Source organism: Rhipicephalus sanguineus, chromosome 4 (genome assembly GCF_013339695.2).
Source record: "Rhipicephalus sanguineus isolate Rsan-2018 chromosome 4, BIME_Rsan_1.4, whole genome shotgun sequence".
NCBI classification, from domain to species: domain Eukaryota; kingdom Metazoa; phylum Arthropoda; class Arachnida; order Ixodida; family Ixodidae; genus Rhipicephalus; species Rhipicephalus sanguineus.
In genome coordinates, this window is record NC_051179.1 from 83,241,755 (window position 1) to 83,267,913 (window position 26,159).

General features: G+C 47.2%; 1 protein-coding gene across 1 annotated transcript in view; it reads left to right on the forward strand.

Moving 5' to 3' along the window:
* The window catches only part of LOC119390348 (aromatic-L-amino-acid decarboxylase), a 52,226-nt gene extending 36,680 nt beyond the window's left edge, over positions 1 to 15,546 (forward strand). Inside the window, exon 14 of the mRNA XM_049414751.1 lies at positions 15,192 to 15,546. Coding sequence (XP_049270708.1) covers positions 15,192 to 15,431 — 240 coding nt within the window. The 3' untranslated portion in view covers positions 15,432 to 15,546. The remainder of the gene's footprint in view (positions 1 to 15,191) is intronic.
* Positions 15,547 to 26,159: the final 10,613 nt, after the last annotated feature.

The window sequence follows — 26,159 nt, forward strand, 5'->3', positions numbered from 1 at the left end:
CATATACTGTCAAGAGAACAAATATTGTCTTTTACTTTCTGCGTCCGGTGTTTTGTTTTTCTCACGCTCGAGTCGACCTCACTTCGCAACACCAGAAGTAGTTTCCAAATTACGCAAGTCTCACACACAAAAAAAGGGGGGGGGGGGGGTAAGGAAATGGTTATACATATATCGGCTTTGGAAATCACTCTAGGTGTCACGGATATAGCATTATACAGTTTGATGGAAGTACGTCGTCTTCACCATTTAATTTTGATGCCAAGGCTTTTTAGATTCTGTGAATCTAAGGCTGTTGTACGTAGGTGTGAAGCCGTGGGGAATACAATGGTACAGAAAGTTCGCATTTAGCCAACGAATTCTAGGGGTCTGACTTTTTTCGTCGAATACTTTAACGTGAGATATGTACAGGGAACACTTGCGTGAAGGGCATGCTTTGAATTTCGCCCTATTGCAAAAACATAGTGGCTTAGATTTGCATACAACTACTGGTGGTTGACAGTCCTGCCTCTTTTTGACACTCGTGCAGTGCATGAACAATGTTTCCCTGTCCACTTGTTGTTAGAGGGCCAGCAAAATGAAAGGTGCTCATTGGAGTGTTCCCTTTAACAGTGCACGGTACTGTACAGTCGTACTCAATGTGAGCTGCAACACGATGCCAGTGTTCAAAATGGCCACGACACTGAACGGCTGCACCGACAGCATAGTTTCCCGCGTAAGCGCTATTCTAAGTGATAGTATTTTGAAAACTAGTTTCTCGTTTACCGGTGTCCCCTTTCAGGCCTGGGACTTCTTCAACCACGGGCCCCACGTTTCCGTTCACATTGAGCGAGACTGCACAATCTAATGGCCGTTAGGATGGCAGTTATAGCGAGTCGCCTAATACACTGCTCGACGGGTGCCGGTGTATGTACGTACAAGTGAAAGAAAACATGGTTGATCCTTCATAAGAGTCAGTATAACACGAAAGTGAACAGTGCCTTCACAGGTGTATAGTTGATTGTTCATTGCACACTGATTTGAGGGCTTGCGCCATGTCTATTGGTGGTTGGCAGCTATAGCACAGTTTGGCGTGGCTGCACCCACGTTGGCGCTCAGTGGCACACTTCCATACCGACGACTAACGCCAAAGGTCATGGTTCAATCTTTGTGATACAGCTGAAGTAGTTAACATACTCCTGGACACAGCATATGCTTAATCCCGCGCAAAGATGGCATCAGCCCATAACACTGATGATACTCGTTATGCACTCGTTAAAGTGTCTTCATTTGAGGAGAGAAAAACCAAGATGTGCGCTCCCCAGTAATATGGTAACCTGCGCCTGTGCTCATACGCATGCCACACAGCGCTTCAGTAACCCGAAAGGCAAAGTTCGTAGAGCCGTGAACGCGGGAAGGTGTTCCGCTTCCCGCTGGCGTGTCTCTCGCTGCACCGAAAGCTGAAACTACTGCAGCGCTCCCTGTCGGCGTTCGTTAGTGTCATGGAGTGCTTCACTTCACTGATCCCAGACGGCGACACCGCCCTCGCCAAACAAGGTCACTGTGAAAGGGAGGTGTGCGAGATACAAGGCGCGTCTGTGAAGCCTATGCTTCAGCGTTGGTAGTGCAGCGAGTAGACCTCCCGGCATCCATCGTCTCGTACCGAGAGGTCGTGGGTTTGACCCCCAGGTCATTCAAATCGGCGACTTTTTCTTCTGTTTTTTCTTCGTGTGCATATTATGCGTGTGCATGTTTTCGTGTACACATTACCGACGCCACATCCGTGACGAAAATGTCAGTGAAGTTCTGGTGGACCCCGGCATGAACGCTTTCGTGTTAATAAACAAAATAAAACTTCAAAAAAGCTTGTTTCAAGAACTGGCTATCTCGATTAGGCATGTGTGATAGCTGAACTTGGAAAAAAATACAGCATACCTGCTGGTAGACATATGATCACCTTATACCACTACATCCATCACCACTGGTCCACATAGTCCGGACTTCTTTAGTTTCATCACACGTGACGTTATCATCCGTGCATCTTTTGCTCTCTTCCTTACCTTCAAGGAAGAGGTTCGCAGATTACAGCGTAAGAAGCTCAAACCGACCTTTTAGCCTTGCTATGAGTCGCATTACTACTACCACAAATATAGATCACGTTGCAAGCTCTTCACATCATTTCTATAAAGACGATGGAGATCATCCCTGACTCCTTTCCATTCATGTTTTCCTCAGAGGCCGCGTGCATTGGTAAGAGAGCACTGATATCTCCATTAAAGATTTTTGGAACTGAAATCAATTTGGAAGTATGGTCAGAAATGGAACATATGTTCCTGCCGCATGACTATATCGGTGAATATATAATTGAGGCAGCTAAGCCCTAGTGATGCGAAGACAGGAAGGTGCGTAGCTGGAGGCGTTCCCCTCCTCATTTACCTCCTTCTCAACCTCACTTCCCTTTCCCACCTATACTTACTATGTATGGCTATGTCGGTATCGTGTTCCACTGGTTTTGCATATCGACCGGCATTGATTCGTTATCGATCGGTATGGATTGGCCCGATGAAGTCCAAATTGGCAAGTAATGCCCACCTAGTTTCTTCGATGTCTTAATCGGCATCCTTTAGTTATCGATCAGTAGTGATTCGTTATTGATTGGCTATCAGCCACTCGATTGGCGTTATCGAGTGGCTGCCATTTTGTAAACAGGCACGAACGTGCGCCTATTTTGGCTGTGTTTTATGTTTACGGCGAAGCTGTTTAGCTCTAGACCGCGTTTTCCCATGAGGGGGGGGGGGGTGTAGTACTCTGGGAGGCTTGCGTCCGTATGTAGCCAAAAGTGGAGATAGCGAGACGGCGCAGCTGGCAGAGAGAGCTCACGCCGAAAGAAAGGAGAGAAGAGGAAAGTGTGCGGCGGCGCTTGCCTTGTCGTAGAGTACCCAGGTGTACGTTTGGGCACGAGCCTACATGACGCCTTGGGTTTTAGAGACAATGGAAAGCTGAACACACCCGCGATTGAAATAAGTAAGAGACGGTTAGAGTATTGGTGGCAGAAAACTAGAGAGAAAGGACAAAAATAAATAATGGGAAAAAAATAAGGTCATTATGCCGTAAAGGACACAGAACGGAGCTGAAAACTTAAGGTTTTTTTTTTCTTCTGGAGTAAAATAGTTTTAATTGAAGTAAAGACACTAGGCCAACGCTAAAAAAAAAGAGTAAAGGTCTTTTTTTTTCGAGCCTGGTGGCACATTTGTCTCCGCCCCGTTATAAAGGGGACGCTCATAGCATCCATCCATCCAGCAGTGGCACTGCTGCAGTATGACGTAGAGCACAGCGATAAAAATGGAGAAGGTGAGTCGGCTCAGCGCGCTCACGCCAGAGGTGAAAGCTTTAAGGAAAAAAAAGTTACGCATCATCTCCCCCTACGCGCAACCATGGTGGGATGCGAAAGCATCGCGGGAGTTGCGCATCGAATTCTCGTCTCTCTTATGTGACTTATGAGACGGTGGTTGTCGAGGCGTTTGAATTGCCGCTTGCCGACGCTGACGTTTACGTTCGGCTTCCCGAGCCTGCCTCTGCTCCGCGGCGGTGGCGCTGCCGCTGCAACTAGCGCCGACGTTGTTCATGGCGTTTCGCTCACCGTTGCACAGCGGTGAGCGAATGACGGAAGCACAGCGAACGCACGCTTTCGCAGCCTCGCAGCTTCGAAATTCGCTTGCCGGCGTTGCCGTTTAGGTTCAGCTTCGCGAGCGTCCATAGCGCCGTTGCGAAGGAGGGTGCAACGGGAGCGCACAGCTGTAGCGGAGAGAGAGAAACGGGAGAGGATAAACGAAGCAAAGGTGGCGTGAGCGGGGTATGGGTACGGACGCCGCAGAACGGACACTGCCGCGAGCATAAGATGCTTTCGCATCTAAAAAAGCGGAGAGGCGTCGACAGCCGCAACGTGAAAACACAGCGAAAGCGGGACCGTGCAAAAGCTGAGTGCGTCCAAACACCAGGAGTCCTCGGAAGAACGTCACCGTCTACACTCGCTCACGCCAGAGAAACGAGCGGGGCGGCGTCTGCTGCTGAAGCGCGAATACAGCTTCGCTGGTAATCCATTCCCGTATGGATGCTGCGGCCCTACGAATTTTACTTTCGAGAACTCTGCCTGCGCGAAACAGTATAGTAAGCCGGCTTGTAATGAAATGCATGGCATCCTACTGAAGTCTCCAGTGCAATAGTTTGACGCGTAACCGAAAAGAAAAGGGTAAGTATGGTCTTTATCTTGTCGGTTGATAACAGTGCTGAACGCAAGAAAGCAAATAAAATTTTGCAGCGAAGCTGTCTTTGTGGACCTGTGCCGATGTCGTCCGGCGTTCGCTAAAACAGGTCGCGTGACCAGGGGGTAAAGGAGGAGCCTCGTGACAAAGAAAGCGAAGGACGTCACACTCGATTCCTGAGCGTGGGGCCGTAGGTTGGGAACGCGCGGATAACACAAGCTTCCGAGAACGAGTGTGACGTGACGTAGCTATAATGTTACTGCATACATAGTTTCCTAATAATACACTAGAGGGAAATCTGGCGCTAGTGTGCTATGGAAGCTGCAACGCATGGCGCTTCACCCGGCATGGGAATGATCGTAGGGCGGCTAGACGGGGAGGTGTGAAAAGCGAGCAGTGTTTCCCTTGCCCAGAGGTGTCTTCTTGCGCGATCCCTCCGCTAGGCCGAGATATAGCGCGACAGTCGGAGGCGCTGCCTGCTAGCATGGCAGAGACCGCAGTGTAGGCCCCTTGAGACGGAAGCTTGTCAGCTTCGCTGGCGTTCCACGTGCCTTTACGAATTCCTTGTGTTAGAGTGCCCTGAGAGGAATGGCGTTTACAAAAAAAAAAAAACTCAGCAACCGTGTTTTGTGCCATTGTGTAATTCGGGATACAGAACATGCGCGAAAAGGGGTAACTTTTCCGCACGCCGACATGCAAACAACACACCTGCCGCGGTGTTCTAGTGGTCCTGCCCGACTGCTGACCGGAAGGTCTCGGGATTTAATCCGGGCCACGGCGGCCGCATTTTTTGATGGAGGCGAAAATGATTGAGGCCCGCGTACTTACCGCAGCGGTGGCTACATGGTTGAGCGTCCGCTTCCAATGCGGGAGGTACCGGGTTCGATTCCCAGTGCCGACCGGGAACCCACCGGTTTTTCCAAAGGGGTAGAGGAGTACACGTACCTGGCGCTCGGTTGTTAATGGGTACTCATCTCGAAAGGTGGCCCCATAAGGTTCTGTTTAACCCACCACAGCCTTGGTGAAATAGTTGAGCATCCGCCGCTGCTGTGGGAGGCAGAGAATTGCTGCCGCCGGGTACCTGCCGGTAAAATAGGGACAGGCGCACTTTCGGCCTGGTGCTGGCAGAACGAAGTTCATAGTCGCTTGGGAGGGCACCCACCCTGTGGGAAATTGGCGGCATGGGACCGCCAAACTTAAAAAAAAGGTCATCATCTTTTGTTTTTTTAACGTGGCCCGTGTACGTTAAAGAACCCCAGGTGGTTGAAATTTCCGGAGCCCTCCACTACGGCGTCTCTCATAATAATATTGTAACGCACAGTTCAGGAATACACTTTTAATAAACCAAACTAGTTGGGGCGAACTTGTGCCCGAGAAGGAATAAACAAAAAGGGAGTCTCTTAGCAGTCCCAAGAACAGTCCTCTTCTTCTACTCCTTCTTTTCTTGTGGTCCGCGTGGGTCGCGCGCAGCGGCTATTTCCTGGGTCGCAGGCACGTGCTATCCGCCACACTTTTGCTTTGGCTCGCACGTAGCCGCAAACACTTCGGAGAGCGTAGGGACCGGCCAGCGCGCGTAGTTTCAAATCATCTTGTGTCATTGCCCCCCTTTCCAGAATGCATCGTCCCGATGCTCGCGACAAACTGGTTGCCAGGCTGTCAATCCTAACACTTCTTCGTGGATGCAGTTATCGTCCAGCAGCGTTGTGTCCTCGATGGTTCATTGTCTGTCGTAATAGGGTTTCATCCTGACGACATGCACAATTTCTGTGCGATGCCGCCGTCGTGATGAGCTCTCTTGTCCCTCTGGAATAACTTCGTAGTTCAACGAGCCAAGGCGGCGGAGCACTCTGTATGGGCCGAAATAGCGGCGCAGCAGCTTTTCCGATAGGCCACGTATCCGTACGGGAATCCACACCCATACTCTGTCTCCCGGTGCGTACTGGACGTCTCTTCGTCGCAGATTATATCGATGCGTGTCGGCTTTCTGTTGTTCGTGAATACGATGTCGCGCCAGCTGTCTTGCTTCTTCTGCTCTTTGTATATAATCGCTGACATCATAGTCATTCTCGGACGTCTCGTCAATAGGTAACATTGCATCTAAAGGTGTGGTGACCGTCCTGCCAAACACAAGTTGGAATGGCGTCATTCGAGTTGTCTCTTGCAGTGCGGTGTTATAGGCGAATGTTGCATAGGGTAATATTTTATCCCATGTACGGTGCTCTATGTCCACGTACATCGACAACATATCAGCCAACGTTCTGTTCAGTCGTTCAGTAAGTCCATTCGCTTGTGGATGATATGCCGTCGTCTTCCTGTGACTGGTGTGCGTCAATCTCATAATAGACTTTGTCAGATCGGCCGTAAATGCGGTTCCTCGGTCCGTGATCAGTACCGTAGGAGCTCCATGCCGCAGTACGATGTTGGTGACGAAGAATTCGGCGACTTCAACGGCCGTTCCCCTAACAAGAGACGCTGTCTCGGCATATCGTGTTAGATAGTCAGTCGCGACTATGATCCACCGCTTCCCCGACGACGACGTAGGAAATGGGCCAAGTAAGTCCATTCCCACTTGTGCGAATGGGGCCTCTGGTGGTTCTATCGGTTGAAGAAGACCTGCTGGTTTCAGCGGTGGGGTTTTACGTCTCTGGCAGTCCCGGCAAGTTCTAACATAGTGTTGTACAGAGCTGTAGTATTTAGTGCGGATGCGTGCCAGCGTCCTGCTTACTCCTAAGTGCCCTGCGGACGGATCGTCGTGGCAAGCCTCCAAAATCTCTGGTCGTAGAAGTGAAGGCACGACAAGCAGGAATGTCGCTGTATTGTTTTCAAAGTTCCTTTTGTACAGGACGTTGTTTCGGAGGACGAACGCCGACAAGCCGCGGGCAAAAGCTCGTGGAACATCGACAGACTGCCCCTGCAGGTACTTGATCAGTAGTAGTAGTTCCGGGTCGGATTTCTGATGATGTGCCATCTCTGATGTTGTCACAGCTCCCAAGAATGCAAAATCCTGTCCGTCCTCGGTGGAAGTAGAGGCAGCGGGTTGAATCGGAGCACGTGACAAGCAATCAGCATCACTGTGCTTGCGACCGGACTTATACACAACCGTGACATCGTATTCCTGCAATCGCAGGCTCCATCTTGCAAGCCGTCCACATGGGTCCTTGAGATTAGCCAGCCAGCATAATGAATGATGGTCGCTTATAGCTCGAAAAGGCCTACCGTATAAATATGGCCGAAACTTGGTGATGGCCCATATCACGGCGAGGCATTCTTTTTCTGTCGCTGAGTAGTTCATCTCAGCTTTCGAAAGAGTGCGACTGGCGTAGGCAATGACGCGTTCTTGTCCGTTTTGCCATTGGATGAGTACGGCTCCGAGACCAAAATTGCTTGCGTCTGTGTGGATGTCTGTTTCTGCTTCCTCGTCAAAATGCGCAAGAACTGGATGGCTCTGAAGGCACTTCCGTAGTTCGTTGAAGGCATCCTCCTGTTCGCCAAGCCATACGAAAGGCGTGTCTTCTTTCGTCAGTCGCGTTAGCGGTTCCGCAATTCGTGAAAAATTTTTGACGAATCTTCTGTAATAGGCGCAGAGACCCAAAAATCGCCTAACAGCCTTTTTATCCGTTGGCTTCGGAAATTTTGCCACGGCCTCAATTTTCCCAGGGTCTGGGCGGACGCCTTCCGCACTGATGACATGGCCGAGAAAAAGGAGCTCACGGAAGCCGAAATGACACTTCTGTGGCTTTATCGTCAAATCTGCTGACTTGATAGCGGTGAGCACAGCCCGCAGTCTTTCCATGTGTTGCTCGAAGGTGGCAGAGAAGACTACAACGTCGTCAAGATAAACCAGGCAAGACTGCCATTTCAGACCGGAGAGCACTGTGTCCATCATTCGCTGGAATGTGGCGGGAGCTGAACAAAGACCAAAGGGAAGTACCTTGAACTCGTATAAACCGTCCGGGGTCACAAACGCCGTCTTTTCGCGATCTCTTTCGTCAACTTCTATCTGCCAATATCCACTTTTAAGGTCCAGTGAGGAAAAGTACTTGGCATCTCGTAGCCTATCCAAAGTGTCATCGATTCTTGGAAGCGGATAAACGTCCCGTTTTGTGACGGAGTTCAGTTTTCGGTAATCAATGCAGAAACGTAAAGTCTGGTCTTTTTTCTTCACAAGGACAACAGGCGACGCCCAGGGACTTGCTGACGGCTGGATCACGTCGTCCTTGAGCATTTCTTTAACCTGATTACCGATAACTTCTCGTTCTTGTGGTGACACTCGGTAGGGATGCTGGTATATAGGCCTCACGGACTCGTCGACAATGATGCGATGTTTGGCGATAGGTGTTCGTCGGACTTTAGATGACGTCGAGAAACACTCGGCGAATTCCCTTACAAGGCTCTCTATTAGCTCTTTTTGACTAGGTAGTAGTCCTGGTTCGATGTCGATGGCAGCAAGTATAGAGTCCACGTCTTGTAAATCAGATTCCGTGGCTTCAGAAGTCTGCAGCTCCGTAACCTGGACGAAATCATTCAGACTGGCGATGACGGTTCCCTTTGCAATGTGTTGCACCTCATTTCCAAAATTGGTAAGGAGAACATTGGTACATCCCTCACGTAGCTGAACAAGGCCTCGTGCCATGCAGATCCCTTTTTGAAGTGTCAGTGCGGTGTTGCTATCAGCAAATCCTTCGAAGTCACTGAATGCTTTGTTGATTACTGCGACAGACATGCTCGATCTCGGCGGTACCATGACGTCGTCATCCACAATACAAAGGTCATATACGTTTTCTTCAGTGTCGAAGGTAGCGATAGCGTTCCTCGTCGAGAATGAGACACAAGATTCTCGCAAGTTGATCACAGCGCCGTTAGCTCGTAAGAAATCCATGCCGATAATCAAGTCTCTTGAGCATTCGGTCAGCACAATAAAGCTGGCGACGTACGTGAAACCCCGAATTCCGATTCTTGCGGTGCATATTCCTGTCGGGTCGATGAGGTGCCCTCCTGCTGTACGAACTTGTGGTCCCTTCCAAGGAGTCAGCACTTTCTTCAGTATTTTAGAAAGCTCGCTACTTATTACTGAATAATCTGCACCCGTATCCACTAGCGCGATGACTTCGTAGCCATCAACGAACACACGTAAATCCGAAGCAACGTCACCATCAAAACAGCGATTTCTGAGTCGGTCGTCGTCGTTCAGAGTCAGCGATGGAGGTTCTTCTGCATCAGCGTCGACAGCGGCCTTGCCTCCACAGGTCGCTGACTCTAGTTTTCCCGACGTGGGCTTGGTGAACGACGCCTTGGAGAGCTTGCTGAAAAGCGGGGGCTCGGCGACCGGTGCCTTTCCGTCGTCGTTGCTCGAGGTTGGTGTTGTTGAAAGCCACGTGAGCTTTGACGACTCGACAGGTATTCCTCGATTTCGAAGGGGCGCTCACCATTTCGTGGTCGAGGTGCATTTACGGGAAAACCACGAAGTCCTGCCTGGCGATACTGGCACATTCGGTAGATATGGCCAGCCTCCCCGCAGTGGTAACAAAGTGGTATTCTGTCGGGAGTACGCCACACATCGCTCTTCCTTGGTCTCCTCTCGGGTGGTGGCTGCAGTGTGCTTGGCGACATCGGGTGCTGCATAGGGGTAGCGGCTGCGACGTCGACACGTCCGGGAGGTCCTCGCAGTAGCGCATCGGCATAGGACATTCTCGGTTGCTGTTGTAGTGGCAATTCTGGCTGTGTGTTCAGCTGAGGTTCCCGTACCGCCTGCCTAACCTCCTCGCGGATCACGTCAGCCAGGGACGAAATCATCGGAGCGTTCTGGTCAAGCCGCTGCTTCTGAAGCTCTTCTCGTACAACAGACCGCACTAGCTCCCGTAGTACTTCCATGCTGTTTCCATAGACTGGTGGCATTACGTCCAGAGACGTGATGTTCATGTCTCGGTTGTATATCCTTGCTCGCTGTTGTAGCGTCCTTTCCATTGTAGTCACCTCGGAACGGAACTCAGCGACGGTGCGAGGCGGGCTCCGAACCAGCCCGGCAAAGAGTTCCTGCTTTACGCCTCGCATCAGATGACGCAGTTTCTTGTCTTCGCTCATATTTGGATCTGCTCGGCGAAATAGGCGAGACATGTCTTCCACATACATCGCCACGCTTTCGTTGTTGCGCTGGCTTCTTGTTTGGAGGGCAGCTTCAGCTCTCTCTCTTCGGTCTGTATTCGGGAAAGCAGCGAGCAGCTCCCGTCGAAAGTCATCCCATGACAGGAAAGCACCTTCGTGGTTTTCGTACCACGTTCGAGCGCTATCTTCCAATGCGAAGTAAACGCTTCCAAGTTTCCGATCTGCCTCATATCTGTTAGCCTTTGCGACCCGTTCAAAGTGTTCAAGCCAATCTTCTGAGTCCTCAAAGCTGTCGCCGTGGAAATGCTTTGGCACCATTGGCTGATTAACTACAATGTTAGCTGGCGAAACCTGAGCTGCCATGTCGGTCGCGTCTCCGTTCACAGCCGTTGAGGTTCTAAGAGAATTCGGCAAAGGTGCAAATTCAGGACCCTCACCACGTAGGCGTCGACTGCAGCGCTGATGAACGGGAGTCAGCTCGTTGGGTCCGAGTCGCTGTGGTTCTGGACTGCGTTCTGTCACTCGAGAAGCACTTGGCATCATACCCAGCAGCTCCACCAGATTTGTAACGCACAGTTCAGGAATACACTTTTAATAAACCAAACTAGTTGGGGCGAACTTGTGCCCGAGAAGGAATAAACAAAAAGGGAGTCTCTTAGCAGTCCCAAGAACAGTCCTCTTCTTCTACTCCTTCTTTTCTTGTGGTCCGCGTGGGTCGCGCGCAGCGGCTATTTCCTGGGTCGCAGGCACGTGCTATCCGCCACACTTTTGCTTTGGCTCGCACGTAGCCGCAAACACTTCGGAGAGCGTAGGGACCGGCCAGCGCGCGTAGTTTGAAATCATCTTGTGTCAATATCGTGGTTTTGGGACAGCAGTTATTATTTATTACATGCAAATAGATTTGCAATTTGGGGGCGGCCCATTTCAAGGGCCGACATAACTCTACAGGAGAGTTCAGACGTTTGTGAAAAACATTTCGACGCCAGGTAAATGTATGGAGTGCTGCAAAGATTTTTGTGTGCGTGTGTGACAAGCACGGGCAAGTTGAGTTATTAAAAGATTTGTGGCGCTCTTAAAAACTCGGCAGCTACCTTTAGATAAATGCATTCATCTGAACGTTTTATTTTCTTGTTCGGCTTGATTTTATTTTCATCTACTATATAGAGGAACGCAGAGATGCTCACCTTGTGTATCATATTGCGGGTTACGTAGCTACAGAGCGCATTCTTCCGTCGGGCTGCACATATTGCAAGAATGCCTGCATTGGGCCCATAGAAAGCACTGCAGGACAGCCGGTAAGTCAGATAACTAGATAATGGGATCTTTTGGGGTTGCTGTACCCATCAGTCAATATACAACTTGGCCCAAATAATGTAAAACAGGCTGGCACATGTGTTCCGCACAGTGCGCTTGCATTCAAAGATACTAAGCATCTTGCTGAAGTCTGTAATTATCGTGTTGCAGAACTGGGCTGCGTCGAGCATGTAAGCAATTGACAAAATCAGTGGTCAAATTCTTTTGCATCCCGAGTGTTCACTTTGTTTTGAATGTTCTCAACCAGGTAGAAAGCGAAAACAAATGAAAGAAATTGAATCCATGCGTAACCTAAGAGGACAACCACCAGTGTATTGCTCATAAATTTATGCTAATATGATTGTGGTGAACAGGCCCGTAGCCAGGAATTTTTTTCAGGGGGGGGGGGGGGGCACTTGCTGAAAACCTTGACTTTTTTTAGAAAAACACCTATTTTTATTATTTATTTTTGGTAAAAACACCTACTTCACCAAAATTTCGAGGGGGGGGGGGGGCTAGGGGACCGCCCCCCCCCCGGCTATGGGCCTGGTGCTGAAGCCATGAAACTGAGTACTGTCTCAACTTCTATACAACGTTGAGGATACCGGCCCCGTGACGACGCGACCTCAAGTGTAATGCAAATTCAGCAATAAATAAAAGGCAAGGCACAAATGGAAGCGGAAAACTCGCACTATCAATATCACTTAATAGTATACAAGTTATTACAATGTATCAAAGGTTAGCTCGTGATAATTAATGATGTTAGAAAACGTCGTCGAAGATATAACACCACCGCTAGAAAAAAGATTTGTTTTATATCAATTAATGCGTAGAGATATCTTATGAAGATGATCATTTTGCCTTCGCGAAACACGTAAACAGCGGTACATACGAAATAACACTTCATCGAAGAATGGTTGCATTATGTAGGGTTGAATTACGTCTGGCTTATTTGACCTGTTAACTGGCGAAAGGTTCGCACTAATGCCGTGATCCTTCAGTGAAACATCGGTGTGTTGTTAATTTTAAAACTTTTGTTGAATTTTTACGTGGATAAAGCTCATTCACCTTCGAAAATTTAGCAACGACCAACGAGACTGCACTACCACGGAGCCAACTGGCGGCGCCTCCGACTACAGCGCCAGCGCTGCGGGACTGCGGATGGGGGCCAGCTTTGAGCGGCCGGTTTTTACACCTCCCAATTCTAGCCACCATAATGATTGGAAGTGCATGGATTTGCCTAAGCTTCGTTCTTTCAGTTTCGTTTGGCTCCGTGTGGCCTGCAGCCGCTTTGTGGCAAGACGAAGTTCAGCTAACGTTCGGCAGTTCCACTTCACCACCTTGACTTTCTTGGGCTCACCAATTCAAATCGGCTCACAAAGTTCTCAGCGAACCATTCTTTCATCCGAAACAAAGGCGAAAACAAAGCCACAAGGGTGTTCGAAGCCTCAAGCACGAAGATTAGGCAAATCCATGTACCACCCATCCTTCCCATGGCGGCTGAACGATCGCAGCGCCAGGGTTCCCTCTAGTAAGTAATGCAGGAAACTCTATGACTGTATTAGGCTCCTCCCTAAAGGGAGCCTATACAGTAACTGTAGGCGCAAAGGTGATGCCCTCTCCCCTCACGCAACGCCTGGTGCGCCACCACAGAGTAATGTGTTCCTTTTTCCCAGCTCTGTTTCGTTGAAGCGCGCACATGGCGTGGCGTCGCAGCCAAAGGGAACTTAGGTGCCGCTTTGCTGGGGCGGACGCCGGTTTTTTTCGCTCAATGAGCCATTTCACGCTTTCGCATCAAAACATTTACAAAAATATTGATATAACAGGAGTCATTGGAATGCATATACGTAAAAGTTTTAATAACGAGAGAAATATCACTTGGAGATATGCCAAATGCAGGACTCTGACGCACATACATGGGTCGATCAGCTTAAGTGCCCATTTGTATCCATGCTATTTAGGAGAAATTTAAGCGCCTATAGTAAACCCTAAGAGAGATTAAGCCCCGCCCCGATCACCGATGCGCGGCAGGCCTCCACGCCTAAAGAAAGTCCCACTCACGTACACGGCGATATTCACTGATGGCGGGGTCACCGACCTTCCAGCTTATGATGTCAGACTAGGGTACGCGCTCATTGGTTCAGGATTACCTGTATGCGCCTTTGAGATGGAAATACTGCTGCATTCTAAAGTTGTACCGGGCTACAGACAAATCATCGCCATTTGTTCGAAATTGGCTCGTACGCCTGCATGCTGACCGCTCTAATTGCATGGATCGTCCTTTAAGCGAGATCGCATTGGTTGCAAAATAATAACGGGAGATTAATCATTAAAAAATTCGGTTGTATCATATTTTTTTTCCTGGCGCTAGCACCTAGAAACATTATGTTTTTCAAGGAGCACACTGAAATTCGCCCCCAGCCAACCGGAACTTGAAAGTTGGCGCTAGTATTATTGAACTCAAAAAAAAAAGAAAAACTCGCATAAAACGGAGGTAATGATTCAAGTTATGAGTTGTATAGGGTACATATGATATCGGAGCATAAGTTTAGTTAAATGCCAATTAATTGTTATGATAATTATTGAAGATTATTTTAATCAGTTAACTGAAAGAGCACACTGCTTTCTTGTGAACAGCCGGAATCGGTGCGGCACCTGGTGGAGCATATCTCAACTATGCGCTTCTTTCTACGTGGCCTCTGCGATCCGCTTCGGGAGCGTGTCATGCAGAGGGAAGCGCAGCTCAACTCGTCGAGTGTGTATAACTTAATTCAACCAGTTAACTGAAAGAGCAGACTGTTTTCTTGCGGGCATGTGCCATCAAGATGGCACATCCCCAATACAGAACAGTCTTCTTCCGCTTTAATGTCTATCCAGGAGGTCACACTCGATTGATCACCCTCGTTTGGTGAACCAAAAGTTCACCAAACATGGCGTTCACCAAACGCCACGGGCTAGCGCCGTTAAAGACGCTTAAATAGAACATTAAGGTCGCGTCAAATCTTATTTTCGTTTCCATAACTTTTTTAACCTACTTGGTTGTATCCATGTAGGTGTTGCAGGGTGGTGAACCAAATAAAAAAAATGTCTTTCCCTCCTCCTCACCCTTATTTCCCTTTCTCACCCCTTGCTATACTATACTATACAAGACTCTGCTAAGATTTACTCTCTTCCCTCCTCATTCTTCTCTTCCTCAATCTCACATCACGCCTCCTCACCCTGGCTTCCCTATCCCACCCCCTTGCTAATATCTGTACTATGCAAGGCCATGCAATGCTTTACCCTCTCCCCTCCTCCTCACTCCCACTTCCCTTTCCCACCCCTTACTATACTATACAAGTATATGCTATCCTTCACCTGCTTACATCCTCCTTTCCCTCATCCTCACTTCCCTTTCCCACCAAACGCATTCATATGGTCCCAAAATGCTTGTACTCGGTAGCAGGGCTTGCCCAATTCCTGTGGCGCATGCCCGACCGAGTTTTCTGTACAATCCACGTAGTCAAACGAAAAGCTTAATCAGTTCCGCTGTAAAATGTCTGACACGCTTCGCAGGAGGCCAAGATATGCGAGGAGTCGGCTGACGAGGTGTTCGTTCTGGAGCGGAAGCAGCACAGCCTGCGCTACCGCCGCAGCTTCTTCGTGCGCATGGTGTCCGACCCGAAGCTGTACAACCCAAAGATCGTCCGCGCCCTGTCCGGCTCGACGAGCAGCGAGCCGCAGCAGCGGGGCCAGCCGGCCAGCGAGTCGTCGGGCGAGTCGCCCACGTACACGGGCGAAGTGGTCACCCCGCTCTAGGCGCCGCCGTCGCCCATGCCGCACCAGCACGCCTGCAGCCACCGCCGAGAGCGTCTTCGAACGAGCAACTCCGCCGGAAACGCGTGCCACTGTCGGTCGTTGTGCTCCGAACAGCTGCCCCAGTAGGGTTCAGTAATGGAGGATGGTCACGTCACGCGCGTTTGTGTTGCGGTTCCGCATGTCTAAACCGCGTTTGCGGCGTACTGGAAAAGTATACGGGCCCAGCACGGGGATAGTATATATACTTAGGGCAATTCCACTGCAAGGTGATACTGGCGCTGCTTAGGGTTAACTACAGTGCAGCTCTGCTAGTGACGACATGGCTAAGACTTGTTGCTGGGGGAGTTGGTTGATGTCGTAGGGATACATGTCAGCGCAAACAAAGACTCGAGAAAGAAAGAGTAGGGTTATGAAAGGGATAATGAAAGGGATCATTGACAACCACCCGTTTGTAGCACGAAGCCACAAGGAAATACATACAAAATTTTCAGAAATGAAAGCTTCTAGTTGAAGAAAAGTTCGTCCTGGTCCGGGGATCGAACCCAGGACCAACGCCTTGTAGGAGTAGGAGAATGAAAGGTCGGGGTCCAGGGCTCGACCTTTCTGAAAACTACTCCTTTTTCTCGAGTCATTGTTTCTTTGTTTGCGTTGACATGTATCCCTAGTGACGACATCTTGTGACGCTCTCTGTTCAACCTCAACCTGATTGAAATATGTCAGGGCTATACCCCTGATTGTTCCCCTTAGAGTAAAAAGGTACATCATGTTTATATATATCCAAAAATATCCTATTCCTGCTGATGCCTTTCTGTTAACAGCTCCACTAGAGTTGTTCCACTAGAGTTAAGTTCAGTGTCGAAAGGTGTCGCCACCAGCGGTGCTGCTCGCGTCTACGTATCCGGTATCTGGAAACGCTTATATGTAGACGGGTAACTTAAAGTTCTTCACGAGAGTGTTTTAGCGTAATGAAACGCGAATGCTTGCTGTCGTAAACGTCACAGTAAAGTGAAAGAGCAAGATGCGGCGCCCCCTGGAGGAGGACTGAATGCCTTCCGCTTATCCGTGGCTGAAACATATCAGTAGTGAAAGGCTTATCATCGGGAATCTGTTGTTGCACGTCGTCTTTTGCGGAAACAGGTGGATGGTGCAAGAGAAGGTATTCCAGCGCGCAATCCGCCTTTTTCACGATGTCACGGCGCATGCATCCTTCCCCTCGGCAATGTCGCGAAACGCCTCTTCATCTCGAAGGCTTTCGTTCTGGTGATACCGGTTGTCCCGACCCATACCAAAACCCTATCAGAGGGCAGCACAGGAAAATGTAAAGGGCGGATTGTTAAACAAGGTGTCACATGATGGCTCAACCATTTCTGCTGTTCTAGGATATGCCTTTGATGATAAGGTCATCAAAGCGTAGGCCTGCTGCGATTTGTCCTCAGAGCTCGTCTCGTTATCACGCTGGTCGTTATCATCAACGGAAAGGGCCGGGCAGTGAAGAAGCGCTCTTACGTAAGATAACTTAGCTGGATATTGGTCTTATATTGAGATATCAGATCGCGGGGGCGGGGGGGGGGGGTTGGAGGCAAATTTTCAGCGACTCCCCCTTCCCCCCGTCGTTGGACGAGCCCGAAAGAAGACAGGCCTTGCAATGCATGCAAAATTGAAAATGAAGCAATGGCGTGCTCCTCATAGGCCTGCGCAGGATTCTTTATCAAGGGGGGCGAAGGTTCCCCGCAGCGCTCTCCCTCCCTATTTAGTCAATGTATGGGGCAGACTTTGCGCTTCCCCCCCCCCCTCTTAGGGAAAAAGGGGGGGGGGCGCCCCTTGCCACTACCGTCAGAATCTAGCATTTCCATAAACCTGCGCATAAGCAATGACGGGACAGGTCTGACTGAGGTAAATGCGGGTGTTTTTTTTTCAGACAATACAGATTTTTTAATAAAAATCCTTTGACAGTAAGACTCTTGTCGTTTTCGCACACGCACTCCACGCCGAGACGGAAAAGCTTTGCCGCAGTTAAAATGACACTGTTGGCACTAATTAACAAAAACTCGTTAATTAACTTTTTAATGATTGACTTGAGGGCAAGTGTTTATGCTAGAAAGTTGTAGTGCGTGCCAATTTATGGCACACCCATTTTTTAGAACACCTGCCCTCAGGTCAATAATTAAAAAAGTTAATTAATGACTTTTTGTTAATTAGTGGTAGCAGTGTCATTTTAACTTCGGCAAAGTTTTTCCGCGTCGACGTGGAGTGCGTGTGCGAATACGACAAGAGCCTTACGTCATAGGATTTTCATAAAAAATCTGTATTGTCTAAAAAAAAACACCCTGCATATATATGTCTGTTCCTTTCGATGGGAAAACATCGAAGTATGCTTCACCAACTAGCCCAATGCTCAAACTTAGTGAACTTAGTGAAAGATATGGGGCTGACTTGGTGCCCCCTTTAGATGGTTAGGGAAGGGGGGGATACCCCCCCCCTACCCCCCTGTGCGCACGCCATGTCTATGAACCTTTTTTCGCACCAGCTCCGCAGGGCAACAGTGTTCAAGTTTAGCATAGCATATTCGGCACGTGGATGGGGAAAACACTTAGGGTGGTGCTACTAACCATCGAACTATGTGCGCGTGCATGCGGGTGAACAAATTTTAATCAGGCTCAGCACTTAAAAATGATAGTGAAGCAGTGGCGTCGTGCTCACAACGGCCTGCCTTTGGTTCCCGGCTTTCCGGGGATAAAGGTGAGAAGTAAACCATTCTTGGAATGCAACATCAGGGGTCCTTGGCTGAGGACTCCTGATGTGACGAATACGAAGACACATGTGCATGCAACTTCCATGAACTTGCAGCCTTGTTAGCAAATCTCACAGAGTGTTAGCATAGGTATATTTGTGAAGTAGGATTAATTTTGTGCCTACGACATTGTGATCCCTTCGCATCCAAGTATTTTAATAAAATGAGCTAAATTTACTTTCGGAAAAAGTAATTTGAGAGTAGTAAGTGAACGCCCATGGGATTCCTTAATGCGCCGTCCTAGCTCAAAAACCAAGCAATTTGCGAAAATAACTTGCGCAAACTGTAATGAGGCAGAAGAAAATCATTCTTTCATATTGAACACTTTGGGATACTGACGTCCTTACTGCGGACATCCGAATGCTGACGGAATTCTGTCGGGTAGTGACGTTGACCGTTATTGCTCATCGATACCATGCACGCATGAATCAGGGACACGCAGTATATATTTTATTTAAGAGTGATTTGTAGCGTAAATATGAGCTTCAACAGATAAACTGGGGTTTGTCGTTGCAGTATCCACACGAAGAAGGAATTGTCTGCAGCTGTTGAGATCGCTTCAGCTTCCCTTTCAGGCTGGGTTCGCAGGTCGGACCATGCAGACAATTCAGTCCTCTGACGACCTATGACGTGGCTGAGGCGCAACAAATCGCGTCGCTCATCGGCGCACGTGATCCCATCTGTCACGTGGACGCAGCTCTAGAGAAAACGATTGTAGCGGACATGCGGCCCGATTGACTATTAGAACGAAAAAGAGCGCATATTTCCAAGTGACCACGAAACGACATGCGCAGTGGCACGGCACGGACGGAACAGAAAAAGAAAATGACTTGGCGCGCGGCATATGCAACGGCGGAGCACAGAGAATGCGGGTATACCGTATCAAGTTGATCTATCCCCCCTGGAACGAGAAAGACGATCGAAATGGCGCTACGATCAATTTACCCTAAAATCCCCTCACGTCTCACGCAAGGCCTCTCGACTGAGGTTCTTCAGCCTCTCCCCGTATTCTGCCTAATCCTCGTGCTCGCACGCCATGCGTGCCCAATGACCGAAGGATATCGAAGGCTCCTGCGGAACCGTTCCAGCCTCCGGTCCAGATGTCAAGCCCAGCTGTTCTTTCTTTTCTTTTTTTTTCCGCAACCGTGTAAGGCGACCGGCAGGGGTACCGCTGCTGTAACTGTTATATGCATGCGACACACACGTTGTATACTAATAAAAGAGCCCCGTTGATTGCACTGCAGTGACGTCATACTACTCTTTCTCTTCCGCGTGGCCTTATTGGAGGCCTGTGGCGGTATTACGCTGGGCCATCACTTTTGGGAACACGCGACCACGCTCACGAGATTTCGCGTGACTCGGAGCGGGAAGCGTCGAAGCATATTGCAGAAGGCATATCTCCAGCAGTACCAAGACCTCTCAGCACAGTTCAAGGAACGCCGTCGGCCATACGCTTCTACCGCTTCTACGCACGCGATGCCGGGTCTCGCGAAATCTCGGGAAAGACATCTTGTGATCTCGAAGGTGATAACCCGAGTTTTCCATCCGTACTGACTTCTGGCGACTGCGCGGACCAATACGGTTCACGAGGGCGCATATTCTCGGTATACCATTTCCTTTGTCACCATTCGCTTGTGTATGACGTCATGTCCAACGTGACATGACCTCTTGTTGGAGCGACGGCTGTGCTGTCACTGGCCAATCTGGCCAAACCGAACGCGATATCATCGACAATGATCAGTCGAGAATACGGTACAGACCGCTGTAAGTGGTCACTGAATGAATTATGTAAATACTATAATATAGCTTTTAGTAAAGCACATGTCCTGATGGCTCAATAAAATATAGATGCTGTGCTGCCGGGCAGGAGTTTGCGAGAATTCAGTTCCCGGCCACAGCAGGCTCATTCAGGCAGCCGCAGAAGACAAACCACTCATGACTGAGCTTTCGGTTTTTCGAAACACGTTTAAACTGACAATATCTCATAGGAACCCACCACTCCGCTTGAGTAAATTCTGATTTACAAGTAAACTGCTCTTGTCCCACACTGGCACGAGTGTTTCTAAGATGGATAGCATGGAAACACTCGAGAGGAAATTCAAGGGTTCAAGAGATTAGCAAATTCGGATGACACTTTCAAAAATATTAAAATACAAGGTTTCCAAAGCTAATAGGCTTGCCATTTTTGGCCAACCACGGACCCAAAATCCCTTTTATTAATGGAACCATCAAATGTAAAAAAAAAAAATACAAGGTTTGCAAAGACTATATGCTTGCCTTTTCTGGCCAACCATGCACCCGCAATCAGTTTTAATAATATGAGATGCAATTCATCATCAGCCTGTCTACGCCCACTGCAGGGCAAAGGCCTCTCCCATGTTCCGCCAATCAACCCGGTCCTGTGCTTTCTGTTGCCACGTTATACCTACAAACTTCTTAATCTCATCTACCCACCTAATTTTCTGTCTTCCCCTCACGCGTTTGCCCTTTCTTGGAATCCAGTCAGTTACCCTTAATGACCACCGGTTATCCTGCCGACGTGCTAGGTGCCCGGCCCATATCCATTTCTTCTTCTTAATTTCAACTATGATATCCTTTACCCCCGTTTGTTCCCTGACCCACTCTGCTCTCTTCGTTACACCTATCATTTTCCTTTCCATCGCTCGCTGCGTCGTCCTCAATTTAAGTTGAACCCTCTTTGTAAGTCTCCAGGTTTCTGCTCCGTAGGTAAGTACCGGTAAGATGCAGCTGTTATATACCTTCCTCTTGAGAGATAGTGGTAGACTACCATTCATGCTTTGATAATGCTTGCCGAATGAGCCCCATCCCATCCTTATTCTTCTAGTTATTTCACTCTCATGGTTCGGCTCCGCGGTTACTACCTGTCCTAAGTAGACGTACTCCTTTACAACTTCCAGCGTCTCGCCACCTATCGCAAAGCGCTGTTCTCGGCCAAGATTGTTCCACATTACTTTAGTTTTATGCATATTAATTTTCAGACATACTCTTCTACTTTCCGTATCCAGTTCAGTAATCATGAGCTGTAATTCGTCTCCCGCGTTATTCATCAATGCAATGTCATCAGCGAATCGCAGGTTACTGAGATACTCTCTATTAACTCTTATCCCTAATTCTTCCCAATCTAGGGCCCTAAAACCTCCTGTAAACACGTGGTGAATAGCATTGGAGAGATCGTGTCTCCCTGTCGTACGCCCTTCTTTATTGGGATTCTGTCGCTTTCTTTATGAAGGACTATAGTGGCTGTGGATGCGCTGTAGATTTCTTCCATTATGTTTATATAGGCTTCGTCGATGCCCTGATTTCGCAGTGCTTGCATGACTGCTGATGTCTCCACCGAATCAAATGCCTTCTCGTAATCTATGAAGGCTATGTATAGAGGTTGGTTGTATTCCGCGCATTTCTCTATCACCTGATTGATAGTATGAATATGGTCTATTGTTGAGAAGCCTGTACGAAATCCTGCCTGGTCCCTTGGTTGATTAAACTCTAATGTCCTATTAATTCTGTTAGCAATTACTTTTGTGAATAGCTTGTAGACAACGGACAGTAAGCTGATGGGCCTGTAATTTTTCAGCTCCTTGACGTCCCCTTTCTTATGGATCAAGATGATGTTGGCATTCTTCCGATTCTGGTATCCTCCCTGTCGAGAGACACTTCGTATACAGGGTGGCCAGTTTCTCTAACATAACCTCTCCACCGTCTTTCAACAGGTCTGATGTTACCTGATCCTCACCAGCGGCTTTGCCTCTTTGCATTCCCTTTAGGGCTTTCTTTACTTCTCCTGTTAATACTGGTGGGATGTCAGATTCCTCTGGGATATTACTGCTTCTTACGTTATCATCCTGACTGTCTCGGCTGCTGTACAGATCTCTGTAGAACTCTTCCGCTACCTCAACTATTCTATCCATATTGGTTGTGACCTTGCCATCCTTGTCCCTTAATGCATACATCTGATTTTTGACTATGCACAGTTTTGTCTTCGTAGCTTTGAGGCTTCTTCGGTTCTTTAGAGCATGCTCAATTCTCTCCATATTATACTTTCTTATGTCGGCTACTTTACGCCTATTGATCAACTTCGAAAGCTCCGCCAGCTCTATTTTGTCTGTTGCATTTGAGGCTTTCATAGCTTGACGTTTCTTAATGAGGTTTTTCGTCTCTTGGGATAGCTTAACAGTGTCCTGTCTAACGACTGTACCCCCGACTTGCACTGCACACTGCGTCAACGCTAAGGTCGGTTTCCTCGGTTAAAGCCGCGTACCTATTCTGAAGTGAAACTCTGAATTCCTGTACTTTCCCTCGCAGAGCTAGTTCATTAATCGGCTTCTTGCGTATCAGTTTCTGCCGTTCCTTCCTCACGTCTAGTTGAATTCTAGATCTTACCATTCTATGGTCACTGCATCGGATCTTGTTAACTACTTCCACATCTTGTATAATGCCCGGGTGGTCGCACATTATGAAGTCTATTTCATTTTTAGTTTCGCCATTAGGACTCTTCCACGTCCACTTACGAGTAGTCCGTTTTCTGTAGAAGGTATTCAAGATCCGTAAATTATTGCGTTCTGCGAACTCTACTAGTAACTCCCCTCTGGCATTTCTAGAGCCGATGCCATATTCCCCAACTGCATGATCTCCAGCCTGCTTCTTGCCTACTTTTGCATTAAAGTCGCCCATCAGTACAGTATACTGCGTCTTTACCTTACTCATTGCTGATTCTACGTCTTCGTAGAAGCGTTCAACCAGTTGATCATCATGGCTGGATGTAGGCGCGTAGGCCTGTATCACCTTCATCCTGTGCATCTTATTAAACTTAATCACGATACATAACACCCTCTCATTAATGCTATAGTATTCCTCTATATTGCCAGCTATATTTTTATGAATAAGGAACCCCACTCCTTGTTCTCTTCTGTCAGCTAAGCCACGATAGCATAGGACGTGTCCGTTCTTCAGCACTTGTGGCCTCCTAACCTCACTGAGCCCTATTACATCCCATTTAACACCTTCTAATTCCTCGAATAGTACAGCTAGACTCGCCTCACCAGATAAAGTTCTAGCGTTATCAATACAATTATCAAATATCTAAAAATACAAGGCTTTTGGTCCACAATCATTTTTGTTAACATGGCATGAAACTACCAAACGTCTAAAAAATACGACGATTGCAAAGGCTATGGTTACCTTGTAAGCATACCAAAGGTATATGCTTACCTTTTTGGTCAAATATGCACCTACAATCAATTTTATTACTATGTGATGAAATTATCAAACGTAGAGAAATGCAATGTTTTCAAAGGCTATAGGCTTACATTTTGGTCACACGTGCACCCACAATCAATTTTACTGATATGGGATGGAACAATGAAACGTCGAGAATTACAATGTTTGCACAAATTTGCACCTACAATCAATTTTTATTAATATGGAATGTAACTATCAAACGCCGAGAAATACAATGTTTTCAAAGGCTATAGGCTTACATTTTGGTCACAAATGCACCCACAATCAATTTTATTGATATGGGATGGAACTATCAAACGTTGAGAAATACAATGTTTCCAAAGGCACACATCCACCCACAATCAATTTTATTAATATGAGATGGAACTATCAAACGTCGAGAAATACGTTTGCAAAGGCTATATGCTTACCTTCTTGGTCACACATGCACCCACAATCAATTTTAATATTATGGGATTGGAAGTATCAAACGTTGAGAAATACAATGCTTCCAAAGGCACACATGCACCAACAATCAATTTTATTAATATGGGATGGAACTATCAAACGTCGAGAAATACAATGTTTGCAAAGGCTTAACTTCTTGGTCACACATGCACCCACAATCAATTTTATTAATATGGGAGTGGAAGTATGAAACGTTGAGAAATGCAATGTTTTCAAAGGCACACATGCACCCACAATCAATTTTATTAATATGGGATGGAACTATCAAACGTCCAGAAATACAATGTTTGCAAAGGCTTATACCTTCTTCGTCACACATGCACCCACAATCAATTTTATTGATATGGGATTGGAAGTATCAAACGTTGATAAATACAATGTTTCCAAAAGCACACATGCACCCACAATCAATTTTATTAATATGCGAAGGTACTATAAAACGTCGAGAAATACAATGTTTGCAAAGGCTACAGGCTTACCTTCTTGGTCACATGTGCACCCACAGTCAATTTTATTGATATAGGATGGAACTATCAAACGCCCAGAAATACAATGTTTGCAAAGGCTATAGGCTTACCTTCTTGGTCACACATGGACCCACAATGAATTTTATTGATATGGGATGGAAGTATCAAACGTTGAGAAATACGTTTCCAAAGGCACACATGCACCCACAATCAATTTTATTAATATGGGATTGGAAGTATCAAACGTTGAGAAATGTTTCCAAAAGCACACATGCACCCACAATCAATTTTATTAATATGCGAAGGTACTATCAAACGTCGAGAAATACAATGTTTACAAAGGGTATAGGCTTACCTTCTTGGTCACACATGCACCCACAATCAATTTTAATATTATGGGATTGGAAGTATCAAACGTTGAGAAATACAATGTTTCCAAAGGCACACATGCACCCACAATCAATTTTATTAATATGGGATGGAACTATCAAACGTCGAGAAATACAATGTTTGCAAAGGCTTACCTTCTTGGTCACACATGCACCCACAATCAATTTTATTAATATGGGATTGGAAGTATCAAACGTTGAGAAATGTTACCAAAAGCACACATGCACCCACAATCAATTTTATTAATATGCGAAGGTACTATCAAACGTCGAGAAATACAATGTTTGCAAAGGCTATAGGCTTACATTTTGGTCACACATGCACTCACATTCAATTTTATTAATATGGGATTGGAAGTATCAAACGTTGAGAAATACAATGTTTCCAAAAGTACACATGCACCCACAATCAATTTTATTAATATGCGAGGGTACTATCAAACGTCGAGAAATACAATGTTTGCAAAGGCTATAGGCTTACCTTCTTGGTCACATGTGCACCCACAATCAGTTTTATTGCTATGGGATGGAAGTATCAAACGTTGAGAAATACGTTTCCAAAGGCACACATGCACCCACAATCAATTTTATTGATATGGGATGGAAGTATCAAACGTTGAGAAATACGTTTTCAAAGGCACACATGCACTCACAATCAATTTTATTAATATGGGATGGAACTATCTAACGTCGAGAAATACAATGTTTGCAAAGGCGATAGGCTTACATTTTGGTCACACATGCACCCACAATCAATTTTATTGATATGGGATGTAACTATCAAACGTTGAGAAATACGATGTTTCCAAAGACACACATGCACGCACAATCAATTTTATTAATATGGGATGGAACTATCAAACGTCGAGAAATACGTTTGCAAAGGCTATAGGCTTACGTTCTTGGTCACACATGCACCCACAATCAATTTTATTGATATAAGATGGAACTATCAAACGTCCAGAAATACAATGTTTGCAAAGGCTATAGGCTTACCTTCTTGGTCACACATGCACCCACAATCAATGTTATTAATATGGGATTGGAAGTATCAAACGTTGAGAAATACAATGTTTGCAAAGGCTATAGGCTTACCTTCTTGGTCACACATGCACCCACAATCAATTTTATTGATATGGGATGTAACTATCAAACGTTGAGAAATACGATGTTTCCAAAGGCACACATGCACGCACAATCAATTTTATTAATATGGGATGGAACTATCAAACGTCGAGAAATACGTTTGCAAAGGCTATAGGCTTACGTTCTTGGTCACACATGCACCCACAATCAATTTTATTGATATAAGATGGAACTATCAAACGTCCAGAAATACAATGTTTGCAAAGGCTATAGGCTTACCTTCTTGGTC